The 22,846-nt window shown below is 43.5% G+C and overlaps 1 protein-coding gene across 2 annotated transcripts; it reads right to left on the reverse strand.

Annotated features, from left to right (window-relative positions):
- Positions 1 to 3,414: 3,414 nt before the first annotated feature.
- BBS2 (Bardet-Biedl syndrome 2) lies at positions 3,415 to 22,156 on the reverse strand. Of its 2 annotated transcripts, none has more exons than XM_065848631.2 (17): positions 21,940 to 22,156; positions 20,291 to 20,518; positions 19,396 to 19,521; positions 19,050 to 19,112; positions 17,981 to 18,058; positions 15,698 to 15,802; positions 14,652 to 14,738; positions 13,221 to 13,356; positions 11,059 to 11,198; positions 10,131 to 10,275; positions 9,384 to 9,555; positions 7,593 to 7,722; positions 6,589 to 6,720; positions 5,940 to 6,077; positions 5,360 to 5,472; positions 4,515 to 4,663; positions 3,415 to 3,870 (listed from the first exon to the last, which is right to left on the reverse strand). In XM_065848631.2, exons 1-17 carry the CDS (start codon positions 22,054 to 22,056, stop codon positions 3,764 to 3,766), a joined length of 2,166 nt encoding a protein of 721 aa, XP_065704703.1. In that variant the 5' UTR covers positions 22,057 to 22,156; the 3' UTR covers positions 3,415 to 3,763. The 2 variants fall into 2 exon arrangements, with proteins under 2 accessions (XP_065704703.1, XP_071670308.1); XM_071814207.1 differs by having other exon boundaries at positions 4,515 to 4,696.
- Positions 22,157 to 22,846: the final 690 nt, after the last annotated feature.

Below are 22,846 nucleotides of genomic sequence, written 5' to 3' on the forward strand. Positions count from 1 at the left end.
TTTGCTACTATTTTGTGCTACTTAGAAAGACAAGGGGATGACACTAGAAATAAATCCTGAAGGGAGGACAGGACTCATCAGTTTCTGAGGCATTCTGCTGCCTTTCTGGGAAGCAGCTATTCCTGGTGAAAAACAAGTTCTCATTCTGAGCTGCCCCAGTAGAAAGACACAAGCAACAGAAGTTTAAAGAGGAAAAAAAAAAAAAAAAAAAAGGTAAAATTGGGCTATTTCTAACAAAGGTGACAGATACCACAGCTATTCACACTACACTCAGCAAGGCAAAGTAGGGAGTAAAATAATTAACAAAACAAAGTTACTTATTCTACTGCATTACCAACCAAAGAGTGTGCTTGGTAGATCTTGGAACAGCGTCCCAGAAGACTGGGGAGAAGCAGGGCTCCCTGCAGCTTGCTGGTTTTTAGTAACAACTAACACTAGAGGGCGTACCAGCCTCTACTTAAGCGAGGCGTATCTGTCTGATCACACACGGAACCACCTTTCTGCCTCCGGTGACTGACATGAAGTAATTTAAGAAGCCAAATTTGCAGTTAGCATTCCGAGATTTAAATATCAACACGTCTCTGCTCTCCCATCCACCCTGTTTGGTCCCAAAAACCAAAGGCAGCCCCACGCATGGCCACTACTGTGCATACAGGGGAAAGACTGCGCTCACTGGTATTTCAAATGACATGAGCTACGTGGGGGAGAGGGACAAGTTTTCTTTCAGATTGCACAGATAATGTGAGTCCTCTCTATAGGGGCTCCTGGTGGATACAAATCTATATTTACAATTAGGTACAGCTGCTTGCAAAAGTACTCTGATCATTATGGAAAGGAATATTAATATGACATATGTATTAATACATACCCACAAATGAGTAAGCAGGACAATATAGAAAAATACCATCGGGAACAGTAAGTGAAGAGTTGTGGAGTGTGACCAGCAGAGAACAAAAACTGTACCAGGTAAGATGGCCTTGTGCAGATGATGATCAGCTCGGCTGTACAAGGATGCACGTTTCCCACCAGCTGACTGCACCTCCAATGCCTGGCATTTGATCCAGGGTACTGGCAGCTTTCAGTTACTGAAGTGCTGAGTTGTCCAAGTACTTCACAATACATTTTTCTGCATTTGGTGGTTAGTGATTTGCAAAGCAGCTGAAAATAGGAACAGTTCAATATGGAGCAAGATAAAAGCTTAGTTATAGGCTTTTAGATATAGCTTAGTTAAATTAAAGGTATGGTTTTGGCATTCATAAACACACATAGTTCTGACACCAGGTATTCAATGAATTAGTATTAATAAAGATCAGCAGCAATCCATGGGACTTTGAGAAATAGGCTATAATCAGATAACCTGTTTTCAAGTGTCAGTTCCAATTGTTTTTAGGTTTGCTGTTTTGTTTTTTTTAACTCCAAACTAGAACTTGAATTAGGACACTGAAAATCACTGTTGCATAGACCTCCCTTCAGCAGGCACTGATCCAAGCACAGTACTTCCTCAGCGTGTGTCCCAGGCAGCAAAGGGCCCATATGAGGGAGGCTCCAGCCCAAATGGAGGTTCAGGCAGGCACTGAAGTGCCCCAGGCAGGCAGGACCATAGTTGAGACCCAGCCCCAAGTTCATGTACCAAGGCGCGGTGCCATCTAAGCAGCCTTGCCCATGCATTTTTAGCAACACAGCTCTACTAGTCTGGTTTCAGAGGTTACTCCATACTTGACCAGCAGCTTAACCTGCTGTGACCAGTTCCCCTCCTGTACCCGAAAATGGGATCACTGGACTTTAGTCCTGGGCTGAATCATAACAGTAGGGACTGTTTGTCACTGATCTGCTGGTGCAGGTTCAGCTTACGTCAGCCAGCTGCTGCGCACCAGCCAAGGGCTGCTTTATTTCAACAGGCAATTGCAAACCTGGTATCACTTCAGCTTACGGGATGTGGATTTTACATTTGGCAATAGTAAAAGTTGTTCTTACAGGAAAATAAATGACAAGTCTGTTGTCAGAAACTTAGCCAGAGGAAGTCAGCGGTATCAGAGGTCTGGACTGTGACTGAAGGACTGACCTCACTACCAAGAATACAACTGGGACTGCAAGTGCCTGGTGTGTAGCCCTGAAAATCAGGCTGATGGGAAAGCTGCTTTCTGATCTGAGCCACTCTCTTATCGCTGAACGGACTACATAAATATAAGTAAGTGTTAGGATTTGAACACCAGAACAGAGGAGGTTGAAACAGTGGGAACTGGTACAGCAGGTGGCAGAAAGCCCAGCACTTGTGCCAGGAGACTGTTCCATAATCAAGTCTTAAAGCTCGCTTGCTTAGAAAAGCACAGGTGGCTCACCAGCCCTTTGCCAAGGAGCTGGATTTGACTAACAACCAGGTTCTTAAAAGGACTGAAACAAGCTCCTGCTGCAGATCTGAAGTGACAGAGATCTGTGCTTTCCGCAGCACAGTTCTCCACACTGAAGGGGCCAAAACAGCAGCAGGGGACTGTTTTGGGGATTAAAACACATTGCAAGGATTACATTCCCATTGAACTGATTACCTGCTCACCAGTTGCTCCATCACGAATGCTGGGCTGCCAGCTTTAATTCAGCAGTGGCAAGTAAGAGACAGCCCAGTCACAGGACACGGATATTCCTGACAGCCCTGAGAAGCGACCCAAGAACTTTGCTTCACAGAAATGGACTGGACTGCCCCCTCCCCACCCGCATTGCAAACACCGACCAGTGAAGTGAATGGCGCAGGAGCTAGGAACAGTGTGGCCCAACCCTCACCCTGGGCAGGATATTTTTAGCTTCCAGAAGAAATTTGCTTTGGCAAAGGTTCTAAAATATCTTTAGATCTAAGATACAGCCTTATTGTAATATTTTAATCCAATTCTAAGAGATCCCACAATTAAAAAACAAGTTTGAGACGGGAGCCAAGAGATGTTTCAATACCTCCTTCTTTTGATCCCATTAAGTACTGCCAGCTCTTCATCAGTATGCACCAGCTTGAGTGTGCAGTTTGTTTTTATTGTTCCTGAAACGCACCTTTGCCCACCTTAGTGTCTGCAGTTTTTTCCAGCAGTGGCACAGAACCAGCAGCTGGAAGCAAAACTTTTGGCAATCCAGGTGTGGGGAAAGTGTTGGGTATGGAACAGACTGCTTCTTACCCGCATGCATCCTGGAACTGGACAGCTTTCAAAGATCTCAAAAGCCAGCAAGGAGATGTTATCCCTTTGGTGCTTCTAGTGCACTGAACTGCAGTTTACATAGAGAGCAGCACATCCCTGCAATGAAACCCAGGATTCTCTGACAAAGAGTTTAAATGCCTAATGTGCACAGCCTACGCAGCAAAACCAGAAATGGGGTCGGTTGTTTTGTTTTGTTTGTTTTTCAACAAATAAATGTAACCATACACATCTCCCCAACTAATTCAGAGCAAAAGCAGTCAAGCCAGTCTATGTTTTAATGGAGAAGGGCAATGCCTTAACTACAAAAAATATTAAAATACATAAATAAGTTACTGTAAGAAAAATAACTGTTCCAAGGTTTTACCTCTGTCTTGCATAAATATCACATCTGCACTTAAATTCTGATGCTTTCTTCACAAAGCTTGCTGTCCTTTGGCCTATGTAACAACATTTATTGCCTGATAGCTTAACTAAAATGCTACCTTTGCAATTACTTCAGCCTATAGTGGAGGACTGAATTAACCGCTTGTCATTACTGGTCTGTTATCTGCTACTGCTCCTGTGCAACTGCTGCTCCTCGAGTCATTTTAAGAAGAGGCTGTTCCCACACACATTATCCTGAACAGCATGTTAAAGTTGTTGCTTCTTATTGCATCCCGACAAGCACTGATCACTTGTGTTTTAGGTTTGCCAACTGTAAAGACAAAAAAGAAAAGACAAAACACTTCAGTTATTGAGTAAACTGGTAAAAATGCTTAGTAGGTCTAGTCTGAAAATTTAGGGGTTCTTTCAAATATTTTTTTAAACACACAGTGAAGTGCCACCTTTTTTCTAATACATAAATAAAATATTTTGTTTAAAGAAGAATTTTCTGCAGAGCTACTATAGTAGAGCTTAAAAGGGCTTGTTGAAAGGGGAATGCTATAAACATACAAAAAAAATACCTCCTTCCTCAAAGACCTATAGAACTAGTATAGATAAACAACCTTGCTTAAGTTGATAGGTTTTTTTTAAAGCAGAATTATAAATGAAGAACTGAAGCACTATTTAGAAACATTTTTAGAGTTGCATTCAACAAAACTAGTGATTTTTATACCACTGCTTCAAACTATTCTTTCTAAAACCGTGATCCCAGATGATACCGGACATTCACAGTTCACTGTCACAGGCAATTAGCTATGACTGAGAAATGCAAGATTACTTCTACTAATTTAGCTTCAGGCCAAAAATCCTGAAGTCATTAACTAACCCAGGTGGCCTCCGAGACACAGCTTATCTGCCTCACTGGTGTCCATGACTCCCTCTTCCCTTCAAACACACACACACACACACACTTACCACGTAACCGCCCAGCCCTCTGGATTGCCTGATTCACAGCTTTCAGGTTATTCAACAGCTCCGTGTGATTGTTGCAACGAATTTTGTATTGATTTATTAAATCTCTGTTAAGATCATACAGCTCAATGTACCGTGTCTTCATGTTTTTCCTGGGGGAACAATCAGTCCAGTTATTTGAATCCCTAGGGACAAGAAATTTATTCCTGGTTTGTCAGTATAAAGGTGTAGCAATATGTGGTTGTGATGATCACAGTTACCCACCTGCCTGCCAGCTACAAGACAACAGTCTTATCTAGACATGTTGGTTATACTCAATATTGTACTGAAAAAATGGTCTATTTTTACAGTTACTTTATCTGACAACCCAAATAGGAGAGGCCACTTTTCCCAGTGAAAGTAAAACTGCACTAGCTCAGATCTCTTTTTACTGCTGCTCTTGACAGTGAAGACAAGACATCAGCAGGAGAACGTAGCAAGTCAGAGTTAAAGGACTGACACATCAAATTCCTTTCTTTGTGTTCTCAAAAGTTCATACACCAGAGACAGCTCTTACTGCTGTCTTCCCTTAATGTATCTTTTCTAATTATCTCACCATATCAAGGCTTCACCTGCTCTATACTAAGCCTCTGCCTCTGCACTTTCACTTTCCCCAGACTGGTTTTCCACCTAAAGAAAAAAAACAAGGCTCAAGAAGAGCTCAGCAAAGGTACCAATTCTACATCAAGAGTTGTAACTCAGCAACCTCCATACCACACAAATGGTTTTCGGTGCTCTTTTTCTGCCTGGAGAGCCAAGACTGGCCATGCTAAACCCCAACCACACAAGCTAAAGCAGCAATCACTCACATGTCTCCCAGGAGTCGCGCATCTTCCGCCTGAACCAACATGCTGCGGATGAGGTTGGAGTGTTCAGCCATGTCGGCAGTGAGCCTCTGATTCACCGCGTGGTGTTCGTCCACCTGCCCAAAGCAAACAGGCATGAGAAAGAGCCCTCGGCTCTCAGGGCATACAGGTAATGGTTCAAGCTAAACCTTGGCCTGGTGTAATAGCAAATAACATCCCAATTTAAGCTACAGCATCCCTGGGACCATGATCCTTCCCCTCAGGCCCTGGTTGTCACCCTTGTACCCCCAGAACAGGGTGACTGGGCTGAGATACAGACCTTACACCCTGACCCAAATCCACAGCTCAATCTCCCAGATGACATCTTTATATTATTTTAAACAATCAACTGCTGGGGACCAAGGACTTTTTCCACAGAACAAACAGAACGCTGAGGGTGTCCCATTGTCTTTGCACAGAATATACAGCAAGCCATCACTCGCTGATTTCCACAAAGAAGATAAAGCAGTTTAGAGATACTGTCATACAAATGCCCACAGCGACTGCTTAGCTACCCTTTTAGAAATGCTCGATGCCTTCTCACCTTGACCAAGACTTTCCGCAGCTCCTCAAAGTATGCGGGGAAATCTGCTTCCACCTGCAAATCCTCAATGGCCAGAAAAGAGGCCATTGACTGGATGATATCACCAGCAAGATCAATATCATCTGTGTTGATGGAAATCTGTCAGATAGGAAAGAAAGCACTTCATTGCTATTCTGTGACGAAACATCTTGCAGACTTGCCCAGCAGGACTGCCTTTCCAAAAGCTACTGAGGCTCAAAGCAGTTCATTCTACTGAAAGGCAAAACTGTTACATGAGCAAGCTCTACACCGATTTCAATGGGGCTTTTATTCAGGCCTGGGGCAAAGAGGCATCTGTGCATACAGGAGCAGTGCAAAAGTTACAGGCAACCTTTGTGCCCCAAATTATGGCTCCCTGTAACTACTCTTGTGTGGGAACAAATACCTTCTACAGATCTGTAAGCTAAGCAGTTTTCTTCATTTAACAGGCCCTGGACTTTTACACATTAACAGTAAACAAACCCCAAAGTTTCCAAAAACATCCCTAAAACATGAGTATTTCCTCTGCCTTTTAATTCCCTTCATTTTCACTTCCTCATGTTGGCACCACCCTTAAGTTTCACTTCGGTACAATTAAACGGGTGTTCCCCTTGTCAAAAAAGGTACTCACCTCTCCGCCGGGCTTGATTTTGATGCAGAGCTGCCCTGCATTACGAAGGGAAGTGAAGCAAACCTGAAAGGGAGCACTCTGAAACTCTGCATCCTCTGGTAGTAAAAAGCTCTGATTCAGCCACATAACAATCTTGCAAAAATAAAATAAAAAAGAGCATCAGCCATCACCTGTGTGGAAAGCCTGGAGAACCACGTAACATGGTTCTGCATGTGATTTGCACCAGGGCACTCCATTCAGGGTACCCTGGAAATTTCATTTAGTAAATTTCATCCCCTAAACCCACATCAGGAACTTGTTAGAATGAGGACAGTTGAATCCTTGCTCCAAAGCTGAATGTTCCTAAGAAAATCAGATCCAGCAACCAGAGACAACAACTCAAGGTCAAAACATAAGCCCAGGTCTTGAGACCAGGAAAAGCCGGGAAGCAAGGCTTGGTTCTACTGTAAGAAGTTAAAGGAAAGTTTTGTTTCATCTTGTTTTTTGCCTTGACAATTTAATGCAGTAAAGGTCAGGTAAATATGGCAGAGCTGTACAGTTACAAGGAAAATGACCAGCTCTAATTACTGCCATCCCACAATTCAGGTTTTTTAGAACCAAAGCTACAGGATTTCTGCTCATCTGTTGTGAAACTGAGCTGTTATCTGGGCACTGTACTGCCTTTTCTTGTTCTCTGCTCATTTACAAAATTCATCACTCACTACAGGGCTCCTGCTGCTGACATCCCATCAGCTGTCACTCAGTAAACAACTTAATATCTGCAATGCCTCATGATCCCAGGCCATTAGTTCCTGCAGGAGTTCCTGAAGCAGGGAACGCCTCAATTGAGGCATCTTTTAAAGAAGGGAAAAAAAACCCCACTGAGTCAAGTTTAATACACAGACTCCAAAGGCCAGCAGTACAGCTCACAGCATATTTTTTCCTTTGCTATTGCAAATCTTAAGCTAATTGTGAACCCTCCGCCTTCACAGGACTGGAAAATAAGAAGCAGACCAGAAACTCACCCTTTGAGGCCTCTCATTTGTTGTACAGTTAACAAAGCTCAGGGGCTCCGTGGCTGAGTCCAGGCTACTCAGGGCATACATGGAAAAGCGGGGAAGCTGTCTCGTCAACTCAAATACATGGAACTGTGTGCTGGAAGCAATCCAAAGAAAAAAATAGAGACAGTTACTAACATATTAGGGATTCACCTACTGCAACGGTTCATGGTTCTTTTTTAGCTGGCTACTGACATCAGCAGCTTCCAGCTGTGTAATCTGTTTCTTAATCTTTTCCAGGAAAAAACACTAGAACTTGGAAATTCCAGGCTTATCACAGCATGAGATAGAACAATTCCTCCCCATTGCTTACACTTTCCATAATCCTTCCAATGAAATATATTCTCTGGGCTAACACATTTACAATTTTACTTTTGTGACTGGATATTTTCTTTTCAGGTTCAGTGAAGTCTTACTAAAAGCAATGATGAAAGACAAATAGGGAAAACCTAAGGTTAATCCAGTCCCCTACATTCTTCCTGCAGTAGTTGACCATTTCTCAAAACACACCTCGGTGTTCAGGGAAAGGATGCTGCTTCCAGGGGTACCGTCAGTTCTGGAAGAAGTGAGCAGGAAGAAAGTTGTTTTCAAGTATATATGAAGAGATATTTTATTTCTATGGGTAACTGGAAAACTGTTGTCTTAAAATCAAGCATATGCTCTTTTCTATTTGCCCTGAAAACAAATGGGTTCAGGGTTATGTTGTAGTTTGACAGACACCACTGTGCCTCCAGGCTTGCTCAAGTACTTTATCCAAGTACTTTCAGCCAGCAATGTGCCCTGTGACCAAGAAAGCGAATGGTGTCCTAGGGTGTATTAGGAAGAATGTGACCAGCAGGTGCCAGGAGGTTGTCCTCCCCCTCTACTCCACTACAGTGAGGCCACATCTCGAGTTCTGCATCCAGTTCCAGGTTCCCCAGTTCAAGACAGACAAGGAACTACTGGAGAGAGTCCAGCAGAGAGCTACAAAGATGATTAGGGGATTAGATTTACTGTTTCTCATGAGGAAAGGCTAAGAGTGCTGGATGTGTTCAGCCTGGAGAAGACTGAGAGGAGATCTTATCAATGCTTAGAAATATCTTAAGGGAGGGTGTCAAGAGGATGGACCAGACTCTTTTCAGTGGTGCTCAATGACAGGATAAGGGGCAATGGGCACAGACTGAAACATGTGAAGTTCCATCTGAATATGAGGAGAAACTTCTTTACGTTGAGGGTGCCAGAGTCCTGGAACAGGCTGCCCAGAGAGGCTGTGGAGTCTCCTTCTCTGGGGACATTCAAAACCCAGCTGGACGTGATCCTGTACAATCTACTCTGGTGAACCTGCTTTAGCAGGTGGGTTGGGCTGGATGATCTCCAGAGGTCGCTTCCAACCCCAACCATTCTATGATTCAGAGCAGGCACCATTTGGGGCCAAGAGAAGCAGGCACTTAGAGCAGGCAGTGGTACAGCCTCTGCCTCTTGATTCCCCACCCAGAGACCCACACTAAAGCATCCCCTGGACAAGAAATGTTCACTGCTCCTCTAAAGACAGCTGGAACACAACAGGTCTCAGTGACTCCAGAGCATTTAGACTTTGTCTGGAGAACAGCTCAGTATCACGGTTGTAACAGTGTTTTTGAGAAAGCATTCCAGCCCTCCTTCCAGTAACACAGAAGTGGGGGACCAGGGAATTAACAGTGCACTTCCCATGTGTTCATTGTGCTTCCTGGTCACACAGTCAGCTCTGGAGACCAGCAGAGATCACAACACAAAACTCACCTGTTCTTGTAACCCACAAAAGCCTTGATGTGCAAATCCACAGGGACATCTTTGGGTGGCGTAAGGGGAACACGAACACAGCTTGAGAGGTTCTGGAGACTGGGGTGTACCACATGGCTCTCTCCTTCAAATATGCCCTCAGCAAAGATCAGCACGGCACGGATGATTGTGTCTTAGCAACAGGAAGAAGAAGCAGTTCCTAAATTGACAGCTGCCCTCTGGCAAGAAACCACCACTGTCTTCAGAATTAAGCACAGTCAATTCTTTACACCCCTCCTCTGAATTGTTAAAATACTCCTGAGGACCAGCACTATCATACCGGGACTCAATTGCATCCTCAGCATGCCTGGTGCTAGGTGAACTGGCTGTCTTGGGGTAGTTCCAGTTTTGCATATACAGCCAGCTGAGGCCCAGCTGCAGTCATGTAACACCCTCACTAACATGGTTGCAAGTTAATGTTTAACATCAACACAAAGAACGTTACAGGGATTATCAAGACTTGTTTCATCCAAGTTAAATGTTAATTGCTTCAGAAAATAACACATAATAAAAAACAAATCCCATCAAACTCCTCTCCCGAGACCCAAAGGAACACAGCTTGATTCAAAACTCTGTGAAGGGAAAGCAACCACAAAGTGGAAATTACAGACAATAAAGGGGAGACAGGCAAATCATCAGCTAAATATAACTAAACATTTGCATGAATTTACATAAAATAAATGTCAATGGTTACAGGTTACCACTCACCATTTGTGGTGGAAATACACAGCTCTACATGGGCAGACTGGCTGTCAGAGCCCAGATTAACTGAGAGAGCCGTCTGGAGTTGAGTATTTGCTGGAATCACACCTCTCTGCCCATCAGCTTCCTTCAACTGAGTGTTCAGTTCAGCCTGTTGCAAAACACACACCCTTCAGTGTGAGAATTTCAAGATTTTCATTCAAGCAACCTAGGAAACATATGCATAAGTCAGTTCTCTTTTGGGAGAAGGTTGTACTACAGCAATTTCCAGTCATTTCACATAGCTATGAACAGCGGCTGGATTAGGCACGGAGCTGCAGACACTTCTGCTACAATTTGTTCAAGTGCTTTATTGTTGACGGAGCTCAGCTCTGTATCCAAACTTTTATTCAGAAAAGCACTTAACATATATTCCATTTTAAGCACAAGCTTATATAATTCCACGCTTTTGCTATGGTGGTCATTTACTGTTCAAATATGAGTTTGCTCTTTCCTCAGACTACTTTTGAAGCTCTTTACTTCAGCCACAAGTGTGCTTCCTACACCCTGTCAGCGCTCCCAGCCCTCACCCAGTTACTTGATCCTCTCACACAATCCTCTCTGACCCCTGAGTTGGCTTATGCATTGAAAATTACAATTTGCAGTCATAAGGCAAAGCACAAAGTTGAACAGAATCCAGCTCCAAACACAACTGTTCTGGTAAGACAAAGGAGCAAGGAAAATGTTACTTATTGAAATACAAAAAGCAAGTTCTGAACTTGCACAAGGAGCAACCCGGATGCAGAAGCAGGAATCCTCAGCAGACAATCTCACCGCATCCTAACAGGTTACAGCTCTGACTTGTCTGGACGGCCTCACAACCGGCTTCCCAGATTACTCAGATTCACAGCAAGAGAAAGGCGTGGTTTGGTCCCAAACATTGTCTAAGTAGTACCTTTGCATTTTCTTCATAATTTCTTAATTCCAGTAGCAGATTTTGTTTCTTTTGACTAAGTTCTCGGATTTGATCCTGCTCAGCACTTGTATCCATTAGGTTTCCTTTCATCTCCTCACCTCCTGGTAGATAGCCTCGGACTGTACAGAAACAAAATACGGTCAGTTTCAGCAAAGCCTTTTACAGCCTCTTCAGAACTCTAGTTTCTGTAACAAGTCCCCCTTGTGCCATCTCAGCAGCAGACATTGATTCTGGTCTTTAGGTGTACCATTCAGCTGAAAACCTGAGCACTGATTTACACCCAGAGAGGCTTTGACTTTCCTGGTGATAAGGACAAGAGAACTGCACACTCTAAAGAAGGTAATTTTCCAGCCTGTCTTTAAGCCATCTTCACCTGACCAGACAAGCACAGCACCTGGTCCTTTTGTGAGAGGATTCCAACTGAAATAATTCTTTCAGGTGCTTAGGCAAGTTTGCAATTAAACAAAATTAATAACTGCGTACCTGGATTTTTAGAGCTGGTCAGAGGAGTTGTTACTGTCTGGAAGTGACTGTAAGTCACTGTCGATCAGCCAGTAAACAAGATTTACCTGCATTAGTTTTTCCCCAAATCATGGGATATTTCACCCCAAGGGGTAAGACCTGTTTCCCAGTACCCAATGGAACACAGAGTTACAGAAATATCTCCAGCTGCCTATGGAGACAGGAGAGCTGAAGAGAAGATGAGACAAAGACACATGCCGTAAACTTCCATTTTGCTTTAGGGCTATGCACTCTTACTGCAGTTGACAATGAAATCCAGGGACAAACATCTTTTATCTAGGAAATACATGCTGCCTGCCTGTGTAACCCCCATAAAAAGCTGCAGGGAACTTGAACAACATCCAGCATGCATGCTGTCCTCTGATGAAAGGACCCGCTTTATTATTTGAGTGAATCATTCATTTAAAATGAGAGCAAGACAGAAAATATACTGAAACACAGGAGAACACCTCATGTGAAAGGATGCTGGCCCCAAACAGAGCTCTAATGACAAGGACTACGAGGATGCGTTGTCCATATAACACCAACAACAGGCCTATTACTATTTAGTAACACATAAACGCTCCAGCCTAAAGGGATCCCCATCATGCCAAGGTTGTTTATAATGGACTCATCAGAAGAGGATGATCATGTTCAGTGACATTAACCTACACAGCTCTGCTAGCACAAGGTATCTTCAGAACTGTGCGCAACATTCCCCTTCTATGAGCCTGGGAAAAAGGTTTATATGCTGAAGCCCAAGCACAGCAAATCCCTGCAACCTGTGATTAAGACAGGCAGCAAAACACTGCGCTATTTAACAAGGACAGGCTTTTGTTCCAAATGGGTTGTGCCAGACCTGCTCGCCTCAGGCCACTGACGCCAAGCAGTCAGATAATCACACCTGTGTCTTTCCTGGAGCCATCCCTGTGAATTCACACTGAGCTTACTTACATAATTTCTGATCATATTTGTTTCCACTCACAGTAACCAAGTCTGACTTCTTGAATGCATAGTGGGATAAATCCACCAGCTCTCCAGCTTCAGGAAAGCATTTTCCGGGAAACAAAGCACTGTTAACATCTAAAACTTCTAATATAAAACTATTCATCGTGAGAAAAAAAACCACATCTAACTGCCTGGACATGTTCCTGTGAAACCTGATCCAGGTGTTCCTGCTCCAGCAGGAGGATTGGACTAGACGATCTTTCGAAGTCCCTTCCAATCCCTAACATTCTGAGAAAACACACATACTGTTAGCTCTCTAAACACCTTTACCCACTGCAAAGCAACCGAAGAATTATCACATTGAAGAAAAAGATTCATCTAAAATAATGTTGCCTGAAGAACCACAGTCTGTACTGAATATAGTTATCTTTGCATTACTAGGATGGAACTTCTTCCATTAGGCAAATAAATTTTGATGGCTTCTTGAATCATAATGAAACACATGTTGATTATCACAGAGAAGGCAAAAATCACTCTTCCAGATAGCATAACTCAAAATTCCCTTAACTTCACATAAGGCAAAGGGAATCTGGCACACAAAAATGCCTGTGGAACTAATCTGTAATGCTAATATGTAATGACGTGCCTGATATTATTGTGTATTAAATTAATATCCTGAACAATGCTTTTACCTTCACCATCAACTGAACAGCAGATTAACTGGGTGCTCCCATCCATCCTGTAATCCCCCTCCACCACTCCCGCAATGGAGGAAGCAAAGTTGTCCTTAAAGATGACCTCCCCTGTTCGGTCACTGCGTGCATCAACCTGGAACAACGAAGAGTTCCAAGGCACAGCGTGAACAGAAAAGTTAACTCCAAAATATATGCCATACTCTGAGTTGTAACCAAAAGCAAGCTCCACTCACAGGACTGCAGGTGAACCTGCAGCTCTGCTGATCAGATCACACATCAAAAAAATACCATCAAGAAATGACCTCTGCACAGATTCAGAATGAACTGTTCTTCAGAAATGCTTCCCTAAGTTACAAACCAGAGGAAGGGAAGGAGGACTGCAAGTCTGCGCTGGGAAAGTTATGTGCACACTAACGCACCAGTGATGGGACTAAAGCAGAAATAACCTTAATGCAATATTTACAACCTCCTCTCTCAGCTGCAGTCCTTGTGTGGCAAATTATTTTTTTAATTCACAAATACCACAACTTTTAATTATCTTTCATTGGAGAATAACAGAGAGGAGCCTCAGTTCCGTGCAGTGTGTCCTTCCCAAAGCACAGGACTTTACAGCTTTACTCTTTTTAGGTGCTGGGGACTGTTTCAGACCAACAAACAGGGTAGAGACTGCCAGCGGAAAAGAACAAAGAGCAAAGCAAGGAGAGGTTCTGTCTTTAACAATGTCATACACCTAATCCAACATAAATTACAACATATCTGGGCTCTAAACTGCCAGATTGATATGAAGTTAATTAAATTCCCCCGGGATAATGAGAGTAATGAGAGGTGTGAAGAAAGAAGCATAACATTACCGGGGGAAAAAAAAAAAAAAAACACCACACCAAAAAACCAAAAACTGGCAAGCTGTGTCCAGGAGAGATTTGGGAGCTAGAACAGACATTTCTGGCAGATGGGAATAACAAGCAACAGGTTTAAGAGACTAGGACTGAATTGTATAGAACGCCTTTACATAAAAAAAATTAACGCTTGATTAATCCTGCCAGAGTCAAGACTGACGCTGTTCTCCTGTTACATAACCATCTGAGAACATTCAGGAAACATCACAAAGGATTATTAGCATGTGCTCAAGACACAGCTGAAGAGAGACACTCCAGAGCTCTAGGATGTGGCATATGATCTCTGCTACCATAGAAACAACTCGACACACCTTAGCAATCGACTCGGAGCTAAGCAGAGGAAGCAGCTTTTCTCTGATCTTGCACTTGGCAGAAGATTCACCAGCCAACTGAGGTTTACAGCAAGAGTTCTCCAGCACTCAGCTTTCAACAGTCTTTTTAAGTTTTTCACTGTTCTTCAGACAATGTAATAGCCTTGTTCAAACACAGCTTCCAGACTCACAGCTCCTCATTTTCCACTGTATAAACTCACCTTCCCATTGGACCAGCCAGTGATTAACTCACACACACCATCAGAGTTCAGGTCAAATGCGTGTATGCTCATCGCGTGGTTCTTAGACTGAGGACAGAAAACAAAGAATAAATTAAGCTTGTGTATGTTTTCTAAATTGCACATGATTGAAACATGCAAGACGCTGGAGTCTGAGGTTACAGAGATTACAGTAAGAAATATTAAATATCTCTTAAGATGAAGTTTGAGCATCACTATCTTTAAGGCCACATGTCTGCAATCTTTGCATCACAAATCTAGTCCACTGCTCTCAAAGGACCTGCTCTTTCAACACATTTTTATCCAAGCAGATGATTAGAACTCTCAAAAGAAAGGTATACAAAGCCAAATTCTCTAGGGAAAAAAAATATCAGAGCTTCAACACGGTCATAAAATGATAGTATCATGGAAAACCATTAGTCTCTTCCTGCTACCTCCTAAGGAATCCTTTCCCTTATTACTGTTCTAACCTGTGTTATATTAAGAATATTTAAATGAGCATCACGAAAGGATCTTCCCAATATGATTTCCCGCAGCCACAAATTGCTCTGGATGCAAAAAATGAGCTTTGAACGTACATAATACAAGATTAATTCAGTCTCTGCAAAACAGTTATTATTTCAGCAATACAGCCAGAGGCATTTTCTAAAAGTGAACTCAAGTTTCTGTGTTGCATCTCTGCAGCTCAAGTGACCTAGAACAGACATTTCTGGCAAATGGGAATAACAAGCAACAGACTTGACCCTTTGAAGCTGAAGCATCCCTAGTTGTATGGTTGTATCAGTGTCATTTAAGCCATTACCAACAATCCCAAAAGCACTGAACAAACTGACATGGTATTAATATTGGACGCATATATAAAAATGCATAGATTTTGTAAGAACAAAATTACATTAAGTGTTATGCTCACCCAAAAATTTCAAATTAATCTAAGGAGTCAGTATAACATCAGAACGACCTGAGACTAGGTACCAAATCTCCTAGCAGCCTTCAAGCTTTCAGTGATGATATTCCAACATGGGACTAACCTTAATTCTCCAGTAGCGAGCTGTCTTGTCATAAACTCCAACCGTCCCATTAGCGAGCGCATAGCCAAACCGACTGCCATACATGGGGCTGAGTGCAGTAATTGTCTTGTGGGGAAAAAGGGAGAGAGAGAACATGGGAGTGAAAACTTCTGCATCTTTATGTAACAGAGAACAGAATGTACAATCTCTCTATCGTATGAACTCTACACTGCTTAAATGCTAAGTAAGTCTATTGTAGGAAGCATTAAGTACTGAAGCATCTGTTTTTAAAAATCAGTTTGAAATCACCAAAGGCCTTGCAGGATTTCCTCACCCAAGCTGCATTGCCAGTGTTAAGACACATCTCAGAGAAGACTGCAGAATTGCCCTCAAACTGTGTACTCTGATCAAATATTCCCTGACACAAGCAGCAGCACAACTGCTCACAGGATTCCTGTGGTCATCAGCACTAACATATTATAACTGAAAACCTACTCCAAACACATGACATTCCTTAAAGCTTCAGGACCTGAGGATGCCAAGGAGTTCAACTTTACATGGGTTTGGAAAGTCCTAGAGAACTTACTGGTAGAAAATTTTTGCCCCAGATTAATGAGATAAAAATTAACAGCTCCGATCAGAACACCAGGGAAGGTATTACCTGAATAAGTAACTGCTCCAGGGAAAAACCCAAGAGTCATAACTCAGCCTGTTTCTCACTCCTTTTAAGACCCATTACCTTACAATTCTTCATTGTGCTCAGACTCTCAGTGCTTGGAAATGCAGTTTTTTTCACACACTAAAACTAGACATTTTCACGTCAGGAGGAACAACAGCAATTGTCTGTGTGGTCTTCTAGACAACGTAGCACAGGAAATGTCCTTATATTAAATCCTTCATTAATTGCTTAAGCTCAGCTGACTGTGCTCCTTGACTTTTTGACCATTAAATATGGCTTCCAAACCCCCTACCCTTCCATCTGACATCTTTTACAAAGCCTTTCCCAAGTATCAAAACCCTTTAAATTTCAAGCACCCAGTAAGGAGAGGAGATGGCAGCAACAGTCAGAAACTCACAAAGGCAACAACACTTCCTTTAAACCCTGGTTGTCCATTTATAAATCCAAGAATCACAACAGTCTATGGTTTCAGTTTCACCAAACTGATTAAACACAGAAAATGCAAATTATTCAAGTCTTCCAAAACAAGCACAATGTATAAAGCCATTGTTCCTTGAATTTACCTTCCCAAAAAGAAAGGTTTAGGTGAGCTAAGTCTCTCTAAATTAGAACAGTAGGATTGTAACAAGCCTCTGAAGACTCTGCAGGTCTGAATTTAAAACAATTCTACAATGGATCTGAAAGTAAATCATACAAGAGAGTGACAGACTTCCCTTTAACTAGAAATCACAATATGACTCTAGACTGGCTATTGTACAGACAGCAGAACGTATTATAGGCTCAGTTCTAATTCTAGCTACAGCAACAGTTTCCTTTTCCAGAACACTCCTGTATTCATCTTTAATAGCTCTTCCTAAGTGGTTTAATAGCTAACTAAGCCTTTTAGTCCCAACTTGGGCTGGAGGAGACCTCAAATCTCCAAGGACAAAGGTCTGTACTGTATCCTTACACTACCCTGGGCCCAGGAGGGTCATGAGACGGCTAAGAAAACTCCTAAATGCAATGATAAGGGTATTTTTCTCCAAGTAACTAAAATTTAACAACAGGTATCTCTCAGTTTTTAAAATAAAAAGCAACTCTCCTGAAAAACCTACATGCCCCATATTTCACTTTAGGCACTACAAAGGTGCAGCTCTGTTGATACAGCCAGTGTGTAACTCTAACTGTAATATAAACCTCTGGTTTTGCCTGGGCAACCCCCTCTGCCCTGCCATGCCCTCTCTGGATACACACCGGAGCAAGTTACTTCATCACGATTGTGTTAACACTTTTGAGGAAAACTGTAGAGGATATTCTTCTGCTCAGAAGGCACTGAGAGCTTCAGTCACAATCCAGTAAGCATCATCACCTTCGGACAGGACCCTAACTTTCAGTCAAGCAATAGTTACTCTTTTCAACCTGGTGAAGGATTTGTAAATAAAGAAGCAAAAAAGCCCATCTATAGTGAAAGACACTATGAAACTCTAACTTTCACAGTTCTAGTAGAATAAATGCTGTGCCAAATAGTTAAGTAACTATTTAGCTACACAATATATTTGAATCAGAGTAAGTAGAGAAGCTTTACAGTACATAATACTTTCAGCTCCATCAGCAATTACAATAAACAACAGCTCAAAGCAATTTACCTCTGTCTCTGACATCTCTGCTACGATTTCATCTTCTTTAAACACCCGGATGTCAAAATCTTCAGAGCCGACAAGAAGCTAGAAAAAAAAAGGAAAAGGTCTACCTTAAGAATAGTTATTCAGACTAAAGAAATAAAAAGGACATTCTCCAGGACCCAGAGGGCAAATAAATATTCCAAGTCCAGCGATGAAGAGGTTCTAACAACTGTGTGAAGAGCTGCCAATGGAACAAAAAAAAAAATCTTGTCAAGACAAGATTTCAGAAGTCTCCCATTGATCGAGTATTAGTTATACCTTTTCCTGCCAAGCCACACTGTACAAAAGCATAGTAAAATATCTGGGGTAGGAATGAGAAAAGATACTTTGGAACATCATGGCTATGCTCCTTTCTTACCGTAAAACATTCAGTGTTATAATTTGTAACTACAATTATATGCATCAAAAATACCACATTGCCTGTGTTGGAGCAGGAGACCTGCAGCTCAGTTCTGACTTGTGCTACATGGGTTCAGAGAAACACCAACTCCCTGTTACTGGTCTGTGAACAAACAGCAGGAGAAAAATCATCGCATAGCACTGAACATTCCTCACTTAATACAACTCAAACCATCACTGCTCCTCCAAACTAAATGGTGGCTGCCATTACTGCAAAGCATAGGTAGAATGGGCTTTAACCTGACGTAAACCATTATACTAATAGGACATCAGCACTGAATTGGGTCTTCTGCATTCTCATTCCTTATCCTTTCTTACATCTTAGTTCTTTTCCTATTTCCTAGCTGAGCAGGTAGAATCGATTCACCAAAGCAAGTCAGTAATGCTGTAAAGACCCGATACACCTAATTTTATACACTTTCAATAGTGCCAGAGACCAGTACTGCTCCCTGTACACAGACTGAGCATTTGTGCAGATCTTTGCTGGATTAGAGCCTGAAAAAGGCACAGCTTCCACACAAAGATCACTTTAGTGGTAATATAATGCAGTCATATTTGGAAACCCATTTTTTAAATTATAATTTCACTACAACACCATGAAAACAGTTGAAATCACACGTAAATGGTTACAAACCTCAGTTTTGCCATCACCATCAAAGTCACACAGTGCTAATGAACGAACGTTGTCTCCTGTAACCTAAATAAAGACAGACAGTCCTCAATACAGATGATAGCTGTCAGAAGCTGAAGCATTTTCATCTCAACTGCAACACAACAATGAACACAGTCAACACTCAAGCAACATCTGAGTGCACTGATTGCATGATCAAAATACTTCATCTAAGGTCCGAGATAAATTAGGAAGTATCTGATTTGTTTGACAACCAAATTAGTATTTATCATATTAAAAAAAAACAAGGGGAATTAGTGCCATTGAAAGAATCTTGTAATAACATCAAAAGCACTATGCATAGCCTTACCGTCCAAAAAAGGTCATTTCCTTCATAATCAAAGCCCTGCAGGGCACAGTTTCCACCAATAATAGCAAGTGGAGACGAAATATCTCCCAGCTTTCCAAGAACTATTGCATTGGCTCCATCTGTAACCTACAGAGAAACATTAAAGAAACATAGCAGAGAATGAGACATTGGAGCACATATATCAAAAAGAGAGCTCCCAACATTATCATGTTTGTCTCCTCTCTAATGGTGCCGGAGCTTTGCCACAAAATCTGTGTGTGTAGACCCCCTCCTCCTCATGGATCCAGTTAGAGCGGCGTAACCATAAGGCAAAGCAAAACTGACAATAACCATTTCTCAAATGGGCTAAAAATAAATGATACATGAATTCAAGCCAATAGGTTATAAAGTAAGAAATAAGTTATTATGACTTGTCACGCACATGTTGACAATTAACCTCTTACTACATGCTGAAAAGTTGTACTGTTAAATAAATCAAATGGCTTTTCAAGTTTTTGCCAGTAGTCTCTGCTTCCTTGACAAAAGCCACGATTCCCACCATTGCCAAGAACTGTGACTTGGATAGATTAGGGTGAAAAAGCTTCACCAGTGAAAATCGGTTTAACTGAGTTCTGAATGCCTATTAAACTTATTAAATTTTGTCTTGCTAGGTGATGTGTGACATATTATGAAAAGTTTTCTCGCACGTGCATACACAGACATACATCACACCCACACTTAACTTTTTTTAAAAAATACTCCAGATACTCTAAAGGCAAAATATTCTGAATACAGTAGTAACTAACACAAAGAACAGAAGCATAACTAACCAAGTAACATAAAACTGTGGTCTTTAGAATGGAAAGAAAAAGAAAATTAAGATCCTAAATAAAAGCAGACAGTTAAATTAACTTGCCTCTCTATAAAACAAATCCGAGTTATTATATACATCGTAAGCCAATAAATTAGTCTGTGTTCCAACCAGAAGACAATCATAACCAAGCTGAGGGTTCAGTACTCCCGAAGCCAGACAAGTGATCCCTTGATTAATGTTGAGAAGTGAAATGTCAGAATCTTGGTTACTTTGCACCATTCGGTTTGTGCTTGTTCTCTGCCCACGGGCATGAGGATTATGAATAAAAACCTGTAGAAACAAAGATATGTATATAAATATTATTAAATATTATATATGTGTTTGTACACAAACATTAAGGACTATTGTTTGGATAATAACTGTGATGAGGAAGAAGGGTTTGTCCTCAACAAAAGTGAGGACAAAAGACTGGGGGTTTTGCTGACACTACTGTTTCTGACAGTTATTCTTTAGTTTTGAACGATAACCACAAAAAGGGAAATGGCAGGAAAACCCTGCTCCAGCCAGTGGAGTTCTGCCACCTTTGCTTTGTTTGTGAAAATGGCAGCTGACAAGTCTATAGAGTATGACAAAAAAGCCAACCAAAGAATGCAACAACAAATCAAACAAATTATACCCAGTTGGTGTGTTACCAAAAAACCCAAACATTAGGACCATTTAGGACCATTTACCTGGTACCTATCTGTAATCTCCATCTGTAGGTGAACATGGTTAATTTAGAAAGGGGCCTGCAATAATGATGATTTTATTCTCACTCTGACCAATATTTAGTCACTGTACACTTAATAGCCTTTGCTTTATGTCTGTAGAGTCTGTCTTGAGCAAGCCCTTGTTCTATGCTGCTCCTAAAGGCTCTGAAATCAAATTAATAATGTTGAGAAACACCACAGATGAACCACATTTGTATTTACAGCAACCTCTGTGGACTTATGTTTGAACCTGTTTTGTTTATTAGTTTAGTTGTATTTAACCCTCTTTTGTTTGTATTTCAAACTCAAACAGAGCACACACAAAGTTTTCTGTTCCCACAAGGATCATTTATAGAAACCTCAGCACCACCTCCTCTATCAGCACCAAGCTAAGTCCACAACAACACAAAGCCTCGCTGCTGTAACCAAGAGCGGTACAACAAAACGCATGGCTTGAAAAAAAACCCATTGTCCGCTAGAAAACGGTAAAGTTTCTTTAGCGAGTTGAGTTACCAGCTATTAATTTCTGCGAACCCCCTGTTAGCACGCAGCAGAACTGGACTGCCCCGTCCCCAGGGCTGCGGACAGCCCCGCTGTCCCCGCCTCGGCCCCGGGCTCCGCACCGGGGAGCAGCACCGAGACCCGCTCCCCTGCGAGGCTTTCGGGGCTTGGCAGGGACCGGCCGGGCACCCACACGCTGCTCTGCAGCGGCCACCAGCTCGGCGCCGGCGCTGCTCAGCACAGCCGAAACCCCAGAGGCCGGCTGCGACCCCTACGACACCCCGAGAGCCGCGGGCCCCTCCGAGCGCCGGGCCTGCGGCGGGAGAGCGCCCGCCTGGGTGCTCCAAGAGGCGGGAGAAGTCCCAGCAGCACCATCAGGGGCCCCAAGAAGGGCCCTTCCCTCTCAGCTCGGCGGGCGCACGGAGCCCTCCGCCCTGCCCGGCCGCGGCCCGGCCCCGCGAGGGAAGGCGGGCGGGACGGCAGGCCGCACCGCCCCGTTACCTTGCCCGCCTGCGTGGCGGCCGCCAGGCAGGGGTGCGTCCCATCGAACCGGCCCAGCGCCACCATGCGGGGCAGGATCTTGTGGTTGAGCTTCAGCGTGAACACGGGCACCAGCATCGCGGCAGAGAGTCCGGGCCGGGCCGCCGGACCCGCCACTACACAGCGCCTCCGCCGCCACCGAGCGCCACCCCGCTCACGCACGGCCCCGCTGCGTCACTAGGAGGGGAGGGGGTCGCGGCGGATAGGGGCGGGGTCGCGGCGGATAGGGGCGGGGACTCGGCGAAGAGGGGCGGGGGCTCGGCGAAGAGGGGCGGGGGCTCGGCGGAGGGGACCGGGGTGTGCTGCGGCGAGCGCCGTGGGACCGGGGGGCCAGTCGGGGCAAACAGGGGGGCAGCTGGGGTGTGGGATGGGGACAGCAGGGGGAACTGGGCTGTGGGACTGGGCGGGGGGGCAGTTGCAAAGGTCAGGGGAGCTGAGGGGCAACTGGGGGCATTGGGGGGATCTGGGAGGTAGCTGGGGTGTGGGCCTGGAGACTCAGGATGCATGGGGCATTTGGGGGGGCTGAGGGGCAATTGGAGGTGTAGGACTGGGGGGAGCATTTGCAGAGGTCAAGGGAGGTGGGAGAGCAACTGGAGGAACTGGAGGGCAAGGGGGGGCAGCCAGGGGCGGGACGGCAGAGGTCATTGTCCCCTGGGCAGCAGCAGCGGTCCCCAACATCTGCACCACCTTCCCAGTCCTGGCTCCCCTGCGGGGTCAGCACCCAGTTGAGGCCAAGAGGTGTCCCCAGCCTCCCCACCTCATCCTGATGCTGCTTCTGTTGGCATTGCTCACACCTTTGCCAGCAGCCTGGTGGTCGGTTTTAAACCAAGACAATCTGGAACTGACAAGCAGGAAGCCAACAAAACCA

Source organism: Patagioenas fasciata, chromosome 13 (assembly GCF_037038585.1).
Source record: "Patagioenas fasciata isolate bPatFas1 chromosome 13, bPatFas1.hap1, whole genome shotgun sequence".
Classification (NCBI taxonomy): Eukaryota; Metazoa; Chordata; class Aves; order Columbiformes; family Columbidae; genus Patagioenas; species Patagioenas fasciata.